This window comes from Camellia sinensis, chromosome 14 (genome assembly GCF_055761805.1).
Source record: "Camellia sinensis isolate YWXY chromosome 14, ASM5576180v1, whole genome shotgun sequence".
In the NCBI taxonomy this organism is placed as follows: Eukaryota; Viridiplantae; Streptophyta; class Magnoliopsida; order Ericales; family Theaceae; genus Camellia; species Camellia sinensis.
Genome location: NC_138974.1, coordinates 78478404 through 78490710, shown reverse-complemented (window position 1 = coordinate 78490710; position 12307 = coordinate 78478404). Strand labels below are relative to the sequence as shown.

The 12307-nt window shown below is 36.4% G+C and overlaps 4 protein-coding genes across 4 annotated transcripts; all 4 read right to left on the bottom strand.

The window, feature by feature from the left end:
- Positions 1 to 950: 950 nt before the first annotated feature.
- LOC145807105 (uncharacterized) lies at positions 951 to 1346 on the bottom strand. Its single transcript, XM_082905035.1, has one exon. The coding sequence runs from the start codon at positions 1344 to 1346 to the stop codon at positions 951 to 953; it is 396 nt and encodes a 131-aa protein (XP_082761161.1).
- Positions 1347 to 1779: 433 nt separating this feature from the next.
- On the bottom strand, positions 1780 to 2352 carry LOC145807104 (uncharacterized). Its single transcript, XM_082905034.1, has one exon. The coding sequence runs from the start codon at positions 2350 to 2352 to the stop codon at positions 1780 to 1782; it is 573 nt and encodes a 190-aa protein (XP_082761160.1).
- Positions 2353 to 2394: 42 nt separating this feature from the next.
- LOC145807103 (uncharacterized) lies at positions 2395 to 2867 on the bottom strand. The gene is made up of 2 exons (XM_082905033.1): positions 2792 to 2867; positions 2395 to 2687 (listed from the first exon to the last, which is right to left on the bottom strand). The coding sequence occupies exons 1-2, from the start codon at positions 2865 to 2867 to the stop codon at positions 2395 to 2397; spliced, it is 369 nt and encodes a 122-aa protein (XP_082761159.1).
- A 5831-nt stretch (positions 2868 to 8698) lies between these two features.
- Positions 8699 to 11370, bottom strand: LOC114276793 (high affinity nitrate transporter 2.4). The gene is made up of 2 exons (XM_028218625.2): positions 10512 to 11370; positions 8699 to 9750 (listed from the first exon to the last, which is right to left on the bottom strand). The coding sequence occupies exons 1-2, from the start codon at positions 11367 to 11369 to the stop codon at positions 8968 to 8970; spliced, it is 1641 nt and encodes a 546-aa protein (XP_028074426.2). The 5' UTR covers position 11370; the 3' UTR covers positions 8699 to 8967.
- Between the last annotated feature and the right edge of the window lie 937 nt (positions 11371 to 12307).

The window sequence follows — 12307 nt, the reverse complement described above, 5'->3', positions numbered from 1 at the left end:
TGAACTTTTGCTCGTTTATCTTCTATTTCTGTGCGGTTGACACGTGCAAAATTTCTTCATTCAAACTTTAATGAATCACAACTGGTAGGTCGACTTTGCTGCGCAATACGCCGAGCTAAAATCAGAATTGCTTCGACTTAAATGTTCACGAAACATACTAGCAGCTCGACTCTTTTAGTTTTCAGATGAACCTAGACATTTACATTCGGCCGAGCAAAATCAGCTCGGCCCTAAATTGGGCTAAGCGCGAACATTCAGAGCAGGGCGAGCATAAATCAGCTTGGCCTTTATGGTTTTGAAAACGCCCAACCAATTTATTCCGGCAGTGCAGGAATCACCTCTGCCGCTCTGGCTTTGACATCACTTCAAGTCTTGTATTTGGGTGGGTAAGAATTAGCTCAGTGCTGAGGGGAGTTGGACAAATCACCAACGTTTGATTTCGGTCGAGCAAAATTAGCTTAACCTGTAAATTGGGCAAAACACCAATATTTCAATGTGGCGAGCGAAATCAGCTCGGCCCTTATCAGTTGGACAAAACACCAACATTTCGTTTTGGCCGAGCAAAATCAGCCCGACCTTTACATTGGGCAAAGCACCAATATTTCATTTAAGTTGGTCATGATGCCAACATCCCAATTGAGCGAGCAAAAATCAGCTCGGCCCTTATGTGAATTGGACAATACGCTTATCATTTCGTTGGACAATACACCAACTGTTTATGCGGTCCGTTCCTGCACCGGCGAGAGAAAATCAGTCTGGTATCATTCAGGTCGGTCTCTTTGCCCCTGGCATCCATAGTGGCCTAGTATCCTTGCGGTGTCATTGTACATAAAAATGTAATACAAAACAACAAGAGGGCCAATTTTCATTACAAAAAGCAGGGGTATCTCTTACATCCAATGCCAAAAAGCTAAAGGTCTAGAAAGCTAAGTAATAAAAGCAATTATATTTTAGAAGTAAAAAATCTTAAGGTTGGCTGCATTCCATGGTCTGGGGACAGCTTTGCTATCTAAATCTTCCAGATGATACGCCTCTTTGCCAGCGAGGCCAGTCACCTTGTACGGTCCTTCCCAATTTGCACCGAGCTTTCCTTCGCCAGGGACCACCGTGTTGCCCAGCACCTTTCTTAAGACCCAGTCCCCGATCTTGAATAACCTGGGGTGCACCGCCTTGTTGTATTTCTTGGAGAGTTCTTGCTGATAAGCCGCTATATGGATCAGTGCCCGCTCCCTCATTTCCTCGGCAAGGTCTAGCTCCAATGTGACAGCTTCGTTGTTCAGATCTGGATGGAAACTCTCAGACCGGATGGTTGGCATGCCAATTTCCAGCGGGATGATGGCCTCCATGCCATAGGCTAAAGCGAACGGTGTTTCCCCGGTCGAACTCCTTGGCGTAGTACGGTACGGCCAGAGTACATTAGAGAGTTCTTTGGCCCACTTCCCCTTGGCCTTCTTAAGCCGCTTCTTCAGCCCGTCCAGGATGGTCTTGTTTGAGGCCTCTGCTTGACCATTTGACTGAGGATAGGCTGACGTTGAATTGTAGAACTCGATCTTCAACTTTTCACAAAATCCGCGAAAGAGTTTCCCATCGAATTGAGTGCCGTTATCCGAGATGAGGGCCTTGGGTATACCGAAGCGAGTGATAACATTTTTCCAGACAAACTTTTTCATATCATTTTCCTTTATGGTCGCCAATGGCTTGGCCTCAACCCACTTTGTGAAGTAGTCAGTGGCGGCGATGAAGAATTTGCGATTGCCCGGGCTACTGGGAGTGGCCCCTCTATATCCAATCCCCAGAGTGCGAACGGCCAAGGACTTGTAAGGGGGACAATTCTCTCGCTGGCTGGTGGATCTGGTGAGCAAACTTCAGACACTTTTCACATCGGCGAACGTATTTCTGCGCGTCTGCCTGCATGCACGGCCACCAATAACCTTGGAAAATTGCTCGGTAAGCCAAAGACCTGCCCCCAGTATGGCTGCCGCAGATGCCTTCATGGATCTCATAAAGGAAGGCTTCCACCTTGGCGGGGTGGACACACTTCAGATACGGCCCGGTAAAAGACTTCTTATACAAGGCTCCGGACAGGGAGAGCCAAAACCGCTCTGACTTGGCCTGGATCTTGTTGGCCACCTTCTTCTCTTCTGGTAGAACTCTATCTTTCAGGAAGGCGATGATGGGGCCCATCCAGGAAGGGCCCAAGTCGGTGCAGAGTACCTCAGTCACTTCTGGTTCCTCAATGCTTAGCCGAGGTAAAAATTCTATCATCAAAGGGTTAGGAAAAGCTGTCTGAGTAGAAGCAAGTCCGGCTAATTCATCAGCCGCGTTGTTTTTTTCGCGGTTGATTTGTTTCATCCTTATTGCGGCGAATTTCTTGATCTCTACACGTACCAGCGCCTAATACTTGGCCATTCTTTCGTCCCTTGCCTCATACTCCCCTGAGACCTGATTGACCACCAGTTTGGAATTGCTGAATACCATAAGGGCTGACGCCTTCATTCTCAATGCGCTTCTTAGTCCGGCAAGGAGTGCTTCATACTCTGCTTCGTTGTTAGATGTTAGGAAGTCGAGCGTAATTGCCTGCTCGATAATCAGCCCATCCGGTGAAGTCAGTATGATACCCAGCCCCGCCCCACGTCTGTTGGATGCCCATCGACGAAAAGCTTCCACATCTCGCCAATAAACAGCTTCTAGGAATCAGAGGGGTTCTGGGAGCTTCTTAATTCCAAGTATCTGATCAGTTCATTCTGGTCTCTTTCCTTGTCTTGGTTGAGTCCGTCTTCCAAGAAGTCACCCGGCTCCTCTAGTTCGGTCGCTCTTTGCCCTTCTTCCACTTGCGAGTCAACACTTGTCTCTATTGCCGGAACCATGTCCAAATCAGCTGGGCAAACTGGATGCGTTCCAGGGCCAAATCAGCCGCGCAAACTGGATGCGTTCCAGATAATAGTTTCACTAACTGATAAAAAAAAACAGAGCATGAGATTAAATGTTTTTGTCCTTCAACTTATTGGTTTGATTCAACTATCCAATAAAATCGAGAACATTATCAGTTTTTTATTTTTATTTTTAAAGTTTTTATTTTTTATTTTTTATTTTTTCCAATTTTACATATCATTGTTCCATCATCATGCTCCTTTATAGACATAAAATTTTCAGTTTTACACAAAAAAAATAATTCAATTTTTTCAATTTTTTGCACATTATTTTTTTTTAGTTTTTGCAATTTGAAAGTTGATATTTTAAAGTTTTGAAAATCAAAATAAATGTCAAATCATCACACTACAAGGAAAAGCAATATTGGCGACTAAAAACCAAATTTTCGTCACTGAAAGTAGCACAATTGGCGACTAAAATGGAATTAGTAGCCAAAAGTGAAGGCTTTTGGTGACTAAAAGAGTTTAGTAGCCAAATGCATAGTTATTGGCGACTAAAAATAGATTTAGTCGCCAAATGTATGGGTTTTAGCGACGAAAGGTTTTTTAGTAGCCAAAAGTGACAGTTTTTGGTGACTAAAATAATTTAGTAGCCAAAAGTATAGGTTTTGGCGACTTAAAAACAGTTTGGTCGCCGATTCTACGTGTTTTGGCGACTAAAAACAATTTGGTCGCTAAAAGTGAAGCTTTTTGGCTACTAAAAAAAATTTAGTAGCTAAAAACAGGCAATTGGCGACTAAAGTTCAATTTAGTAGCCAAAAGGGGATGTTTTTGGCTACTAAAAACAGGTTTAGTCGCCAAAAATGCTACTTTCAGCCGGAACTTATTTATTTAGCGACTAAAAAATATTTTAGTAGCCCAAAATTACATTATTGGCGACTAAATATTATTTAGTCACCAAAAGTGGCTTCAATTTTTTTTTAGTAAATTATTTATTTTTTATATAAATTATATTGCATAAAAATAATTATATTTATATATATAGTTTTATATTAATATAGGTCAATATAGTATATAAATAATATATATTGCATATATATTCATGTGATGTTGTAGTGGTATAGTGGAAGGAGTGTGTTGTTAAAGGTTTAGAAGGTAGAAGGTTGGTGGTTCAAATCTCAAAAAAGTTAGCTTTTCTTTTTTTTCCACCGAACAACCTTTGGCGACTAAACTATTGGTCGCCAAAAGTATTTGTTTTGGCGACTAAACAATTTGGTCGGCGTTCCATCAACTATTGGCGACTAAAAGATTAGTCGCCAAATGTATAATTTTAAACAGTGGAATTGAGTATTGGCGACCAAAACTTTGGTCACTAAAGACTTGTCTTTTTGCCGACTAAAACCTTTTTAGTCGCCAAAACCTTCTGCGACCGTTTATTCGCGACAAAACTGGCGACTAAAAAATTTAGTCGGGGAAGGTAAAAAGGCGACTGTTGGAGACTAAAAATGGACCTTTGGCCAAAGGTGATTTTTCTTGTAGTGTCATGTTCGCTTATAGCTAATCATAAACGATGACACAATCATTATTTGAAGGGCAATTCCGACTATCAAAAATTTAATGGAACTTAAAGGTCCAAAAAATCGTAGTTAAGACTTAAGTTCATAAATTAGGATTTGTGTATAAATGTCCCTAAAAAATTTGATTTGATATAACTTGATAATCAAAATTTTCATCATTTTTTTAAAATACCTAAGAGCATCTCCAATGGTTTGCTAAAATAGCTGCCAAAGTCATAGTATAGCAGCTTGGACAAAAATAGCTTCTCCAATGGCATGTTATAGCAGTTGCCATTTTTGGCAGCTGCCAAATCATGTGCCAAATATGCCAAGTCACCCCAAAACCAACTGCTTTCTTCCTTCCCTCATTCTCTATTAGTTGGGACTTTTCCAGAATGTGTGAAGTTTTTTTTTTTTTTTTCAAAAACAAAATTCACCATTTTGTTTAAGGCATAATTCACCAATTATTCAAAGTGTGTCTAAAAAAAAAATACCAAATTCGCCAATTTGTGCCTTGGTCAGACACAAATTTCAGCAGAATTTCAGCAAAAAATCACCAAATTCACCAATTACTCACAAACAAGAATTTCAGGAATGTCATTTTTTGTCAGGAATTTCAGCAGAATCTAACAAAAAAACATAATTAACAATTAGTTGCAATAGAATTCACTCCCAAAACAAACAAAGAAAAAAAAAAAAAATTCAAAAGCCTACCTCCATCTGCTGCTCTGTACGTGTAGCTTGGCCAAAAAAAACTTCCTCGGTTCCTCCGGTGAATTCAATGACGATCATTGGTTGTTGTGCCACTCCAGAGAGCAATAAATTTGATCTGGAGTGCGAATTCAAATCCTTCGGTGAGAATCGTGATGTTGAGTCGCTGATTACACACACACAGAGAAAGGAAGAGAGAGAGAGAGAGAGAAAGAGAGAGGGGAAGTGTCAGCGATGGAGTAGGGGTGGCGTGCAATGGTGATCTGCTCTCCGATCTGAAAAATACAAACAGAAGCACAAAGAGTTGGGAGACAGTGGTGTGTTGGGAGATGCTCTTCGGACTGGACCGTGATCTGCTCTCCGGACTATGATTTGTTTCTCTGATCTCTCTGATCTTCATTGAAAAATAGGGGGTTCTTGTGGAGACAGGGGGTAGAGGCAACGGCTAAGACAGACAATGAGAGTGTTGAAGAGAGAGATGAGAAGATAGAGACATGAGAGGATAGAGACGCAGAGAGAGAGAGAGAGAGAGAGAGAGAGAGAGAGAGAGCAAATTGGGATTTGTCTTCAAATTTAAGCAGATCATTCCAGAGGATTGATTTCAACCGTTGGATTGTTATTGAATCAACGGCTGAGATCTTATTCAGTACTAATCAACTCTCAATTTTTAAATAAAATATATTTTTTCCAATTTTTATTATAATAAGATAATTTTATAATAACATAATTTTTTCCCCAAATTTTCAATATATTTTTTATAATAAAAAGACATTAAATATATTTTTTTTTCCCAATTTTTCAATTTTTTTTTCATTTTTTGTATTTGTCAAGTCGGGAATAATATAAATATATAATTGTTTTTACAAACAGTTAGAAAAAGGTCACAAAAGACAAAACTAAACAAAAATAAAATCACAAAAAAAATCTATATCCAAACAACACCTACAAACTTGAAGGGAAAGTTGGTTAAGATTTGCCAAAATAGCAAATGACTATTGGAGTATCATTGCTATAATTTGGCAAAATAACACTATTCATTACCAAATTACAGCAATAGCAATAACATTATAGCAACAATGGTTGGAGATGCTCTAACATATCCCAAAAACCTTCTTTGACAAATTAAGGAAAATAACAGATCAGTTGGTATTGTCTAAAATAATTACAATTCCATGATAAAGTTTAATATTTTAATTATTAAAATTTATAAACTTTATCACTCATGTAAAAAAAAATTTCAAACTACCTCTGGATAGTTATTTCTCCGAAAAATTATCTCCAAGATCTTTTAATAATTTCATCAAATTTAAGTAAAAAAGAAGTTATAAATTTGATGAAAGACTTAATTTATCTTTATTTATTTATTTTCTTAATTAAAACTTGATTTGATATAAGTTTAATGAATGTATTAGATCTTATTTTTACTAATTTTTTTTTATCAAATTTAAATTCAATAAAAAATTGAAAATTTTAATATGTCAAAATTTTAATTTCAAAATTTTCAATTTATCACAAAATCAATCATATTGTATGACTTAGATGATAGTCAAAACTAACTGGACGAAATACTTAAATTAATAAGATCACCGTCATCTAAAATGAAAAGCAACGGCTTAGATTAACAAGTCACACAGTTGGGCGCTGCTCCTGCACTTCAACGACAATTGATGCGAGATCATAACATAGATTCAAATAATTATACAAACTACTTAAATAAAACTCTATTTTCTTCTTCTTCTTTTTTTTTAACTCGGTTATAAAACTCACCCAAACTGACTTACGAATAAAGAGTGCTCAAAAAATTTATATACATTTATGACCAAAGAATTAAGATAGGTCGAATGTAGCATCTTAAGTATTCATATTCAATTTAAAAATAAATATAATCTATACATTCATTAAAGTTGTGCACAACTAAAGACAAGTCAACTTCTAATAATTGAGAACTATATTAATAATAAACAAAAATTAATAATTAATAATTTATAGTCTATTAGGTTAAGTAAAGTTTTTTTAAGACGGGATATGTGATGACTAAATTTAGTACAATATTTGATTGGACCGAATTTAATATCACACATATTTTTTTACTATATAATGTAAGGCTGGTCCGAATCTCGCACAACTCAAGATTTGTTCACCCCTAGAAGTTACTTGCATTTGGGAAAAAAAAAATGTAATGAATAAAATTATACACCCATCTTTTACACTACCTCCAAATAATAGGAATGGGTTAATTTCCCGAGAAAGTGGTGTAAAAAAAAGTGTATAGATATGTAGCAGGAGTCAAAGGTAATTGCACTTTTGAAACCATTTAGCTTAAAAAAATATTTTAAAAAAATCGTGCAGCTTGTAAGAGGACTCCTATATATGTTATTAAAATAATTTATCAAAATATTTCGGGCTTGTTTGGTTTGTTTTTGGGAGAGTAGTTTTTGAAAAAAATTTGAGAGAGTTGTTTTAGAATTTTTTTTGGTTTGTTTGGTTGTATATTTTGAGAAAAAAAATTTTTGTGGGAGTTTGGGATGATTTGATATTTTGGAAGAATCGAGTAGATATGTGTGAGAGAAAAAGTGATTGAGGAGAGAGGAGAGAGAAAAAGTGATTGATTGATGTGTAAGAGAGAGAAGTGATTTTGAAAATTATTTGAGAAAAATCTCAAACCAAACAAATTTAGGGAAATTTTTTTCTCAATTCATCTCCCAAATTCAAACCAAACAAGCCCTTTATCTCCTATATAAATTTTCAAGTGCCATGGTGAATTCTATTGTTTATCAAATATGATGTGATATTGTATGTATACAATACACATAAATAATTATACACAATATGAAATAAATAATGAAATGAATTATGTGACACATTATTTTCTTTATTTTTAAATTGCATATTGGAGTTACCATCACTTATCACTTTGGACATTGGATGCTGTAGTTTACTAATAATGGCAGTTTCCAACCATGTCAAACACTAGACTTTAACAATGCATTAGTTCATGTCATCATTTCATATAAAACTGCTCACACAACTTTATTTTACACAATTTTTGTTAATATGTTGATTACATTTTTCTCACCACCTTCAATTTAAGATGAATTCATATTTTAATATTTTTTATTTTTTTTATATAAAATTTAAATTTGATGAAGAATTAAAAATATTCTTATGTATCAACTTCTGATTTATCGCAAACTCAACAATATTGTAAGACTTACATTATGGAAGAATACTTACTGACCAAATAATTAAATTGATAGAATAATGACCTGCTACCGAAAATGAAACGCAACAACTCAGATTAACAAGTCACACAGGTGGCTCTCCTCCCGCGCTCCAACCGTGCTCATTAACAAATCTATCTCAAATAATAATACGAATTATTTAAATAAAACTTACATACTTGCAAATAAAGAGTGTTAAAAAAACTTATATACATATAAGACCAAAGTTTTATTAAGATATATATGTGGAATGTAGCATCTTAATTAGTATTCGTATTCTATTTAAAATAAATATAATACATACATTCATTAAAGTTATGCACAATTAAAAACAAGTCAATTTTTAATTATTGAGAACTATCTTAATATTATAGTTTAAGTAACATATACAAATATAGAAATACATTAACTTGATTACAAAATCGGATACAAATCCGTCACCTAATTAAGTCTCAATCTTTTATAAAATGAGTGAGTTAGTGTCCGATTTGTAATTATTTCGTATGCAAATTTAAATCACAAAACACAAACAAAGCAACAACACATGGCCTATTTTTCCCATTATTTTCGCTTCCATTTCCACCATTGATGTATGCGAAGCTGATCTTCTTAAAGATGGTTTGGACTCGAATCCAGCGGCGATGCCACAGAAGCAACCCTCCTCCCCCTCTCCGACCGGCTGTTCTCCGCAAACTTCAAACTTCCCTGATGCATCCCCTTCTCCTTCTCCTGCTCGCTCCACTCCGACCCATAATAGTACTCTTCACTCCCTTTCACACCCTCTTTCGCGGCCCCAACAAACATCCCACCCCACTGCGGAAAATTCACAAACATCACCGGCAAAGTACAACACATAATCATAACACCCATATAAGATAAACCCATTTGAGTTGAGTACTTGGAGCTTGTGAAAAATATCAACTGTGTCAAACCAGACCCAAAATTCCCACCGGCTCCGACCATGCCAGAAATGACTCCGAGAGATCGGCGAGAAATGAAGGGGATGATGCCGAAGGTGGCTCCGCAGGCGGCCTGAGCGCCGGCGGAGAAGAGGATCATCATGGAGATGGCGATGGGGAGGGAGTTGGCGTGGCCGAGGAGGAAGCAGAAGAGTCCGCCGAGTGTTTGGAGGATCCAGAGGGTCCATAGGCGGCCTCTCATGCCGAAGAATCTGGCGGAGTAGTCGGAAGCGAAGCCGCCGAAGGGGCGGGCGATGAGGTTGGCCATGCCGAAGGTGGCTGCGATGGTGCCGGCAGTGTGGAGCTTGAGATTGAACCTGTCGTAAAAGTACTCTGCGATGACATTGTCTGTGGATAACTCGACACCCATGGAATAGCCGTAGAGGAGGACAAAGATCCATGTCCTGTAGTTTGTGATAGCATACCATAACACCTGACCAACAAGGAGACAGTGGCAGCTAAGCAGAGTTGACATTTGAAGACTTCAATTTTTAAAATTATACACACGCCAAAAAAAGAAAGATAGAATCATACTTATTAATATTTATTAGATTCAAGGTATCTTTTTAACAAAAAATTCAAATTAGTGGTAAAGATGCTCTAGATGCTCTGACTGGAGATTTCCTAGTTAGCTGTTGCTTTAATTTTTCTACCGCACCAAAAAAAAAAAAAAAAAAAAATCATAATTATTTTCACTAATATGTAAATATTTTTTAAAAGATGTGTTATTTCTCATATTTGTAAAGATGTGTTATTTCTCCTATCTATGATATCGAACTCGTGAGGTCTATTATAGATCTTATTTCGAAAATTCAAATTGTGCATTTTTTACGGTTCTTTGTGTATATTATTCATGAAAAGGCTAGATCGATCCGATAATTATAGCATATTTATTTGGACTAGGATCTCATAATCTAAACTAGAGAGTGTTGTATGGACTCTTGAGCCTATTTCGAGGTCCGTTTCAATAATTCAAATAATTCATTTTATCAAATCCATCATCGGTCTCATCAAGGGAGGTTCTATAAAATAAACCATTCGAATTATTATCATCACAGTCAAGTTTAGATTTTTAACTTCAAAGTAATCAATCTTTATATTAAAATTTTAAAATACGAGAATCTTAACATATAATATATGAACTATGTATAAGTATTCTGAAACATAAATACAGGAAATTTGAGAACAACTGACCTTAGAGAATTTATCTCTGGCAACATCACCCTTCTTCTGCAAAGCCCCAAGGTTCCCTTCAGGCAAATCCTGACCAAGAGTCAAAACCAAAATCCCCATAATGACATGAAACCAACCGGGTATAAAAAAAGCAATCCGCCACGCGGTAAACGGACTCGACCCGCACCGCAAAATCAACTCATACAGCAACGGCATTATAAGCTGAGTAGCTCCTCCACCCATATTCCCCCACCCAGCAGCCGTCCCATTCACAAGCCCAATAATCTCCCCATTAAACATCCTACTCATCCAATACTGGCACGACACGAACGTTGCCAAACAAAACCCAATCATGAATCGGACAGTAATGTATCCCGATGCCGACGACACGAACGACATCGAGAACACTGTCGGGGCCGACAACATGATTAAAAAAGCACAACCGTACCGTGGGCCCAGTAGATCACATACTGGGCCCATGACGAGCCTGGAAAAGATGCTTCCGGAAACCGAGGCTACCCCGGCGTTTCCTATGTCGGATTTGGTGAGATTGAGGTTGTCGCGGATGATTGGGACGAGAGGAGCGGCGGCGAAGGTGGAGACGAAACAAGTGAAGAATGAAAACCAGGAGAGGTGGAAGGTTCTCATGTGTGGGTTGGCGAAGGAGAAGATTTTGAGTGATTTGGATTTGTTTTCGGAATCTACTGGTAATGAAAATTTTGGTGTGGAGAGTTGTGCTTCAATGTTGGCCATTGTTGTAACTTTTGAAGGTGTCTCGAGAAGTGTTGTAGATAGAGAGAGTGTGTTGTGTGTTTGTTTGTTTGTTTGTTTGGTTTGGTTGGTTATATATATATATAGAGTGGGTTCAACAGTTGACATTTTAACAGGGTTAAAAATAGCTAATGGAGATTCCCAACAGTTATGTTGTGTGTTTGAGAGTCAAGGAATCCATGATTCCATTTCGCCGCATATAGACTCATCGTATATCCCAAAGGAAGGAAGGCTCGTCGAATATCCCAAAGATCACATACTGTATTTCAGGGCCCACCTGTCATGGAGCCAAGGAAGGACAAAATTGACAAGTTATTGGTTCATCTTGCACACCACCGCCTCTCAATGAACGAAATTTATGAGTTTATATTAAGTGATTAAAAAAATGAAAAGATATAATAAATTGTGATTGGTGAGAAATATGATCACGTGTTATTCTTAAATTAATCAATAATTTTTTGACAAAATTATATCAGTAGCATGAATATTAAAAGTATTACTAATATATTGTTTACAAAATTATACTAGTCTTCTTTCTAAATTATTTTAAGGTACTTGACAATTTTAATTTTGAAAAAGAATTCCTATATTATGTTTTAAAAAAGGAGTAATGATATACAAATAAAATATTTGTATAAAATATTCTATACAAAATGAATTGGTATCTTATAGTTCATTCATTTTCAATCAAAATATTTATTATTGTCTTTGTAATTTCACAAGTGACGTTGACACATCATTTTGATAAAAAAAATTTATATGAATTTTATATTTGCAAATCAATTTCCTTAAAGGAAAATGTGAAAATGTTATTTACTCTTACCAATAGACTCTATTTCAAACATATTCCACATCCATTCTCCTTTTATACTTTATATTCTCTTCAATTTTCTCTATTTTTTTTCAAGTATTGAAATTTGTATTTTTTGTGTTTCTTTTAATCTATCTTGTAATTAAAAAAAAAAATGTCAAAACATATATTCTGACCTAAAGTAATTCTATTTAATTCATTTGTACGTATTTACTGAGTTTTGTTCTTGGTAATA

Bases quoted from the DNA above. Each gene is read 5' to 3' on its own strand.
- LOC145807105 (XM_082905035.1), bottom strand. From the start codon at position 1,346: ATGGAGGCCATCATCCCGCTGGAAATTGGCATGCCAACCATCCGGTCT.
- LOC145807104 (XM_082905034.1), bottom strand. From the start codon at position 2,352: ATGAAACAAATCAACCGCGAAAAAAACAACGCGGCTGATGAATTAGCC.
- LOC145807103 (XM_082905033.1), bottom strand. From the start codon at position 2,867: ATGGTTCCGGCAATAGAGACAAGTGTTGACTCGCAAGTGGAAGAAGGG. The intron at 2,688-2,791 runs GTGACTTCTTGG...TCTGATTCCTAG, and splicing joins GACCGAACTAGAGGAGCCGG to AAGCTGTTTATTGGCGAGAT.
- LOC114276793 (XM_028218625.2), bottom strand. From the start codon at position 11,369: ATGTCAACTGTTGAACCCACTCTATATATATATATAACCAACCAAACC. The intron at 9,751-10,511 runs GTCAGTTGTTCT...CTTGTTGGTCAG, and splicing joins CCAGAGATAAATTCTCTAAG to GTGTTATGGTATGCTATCAC.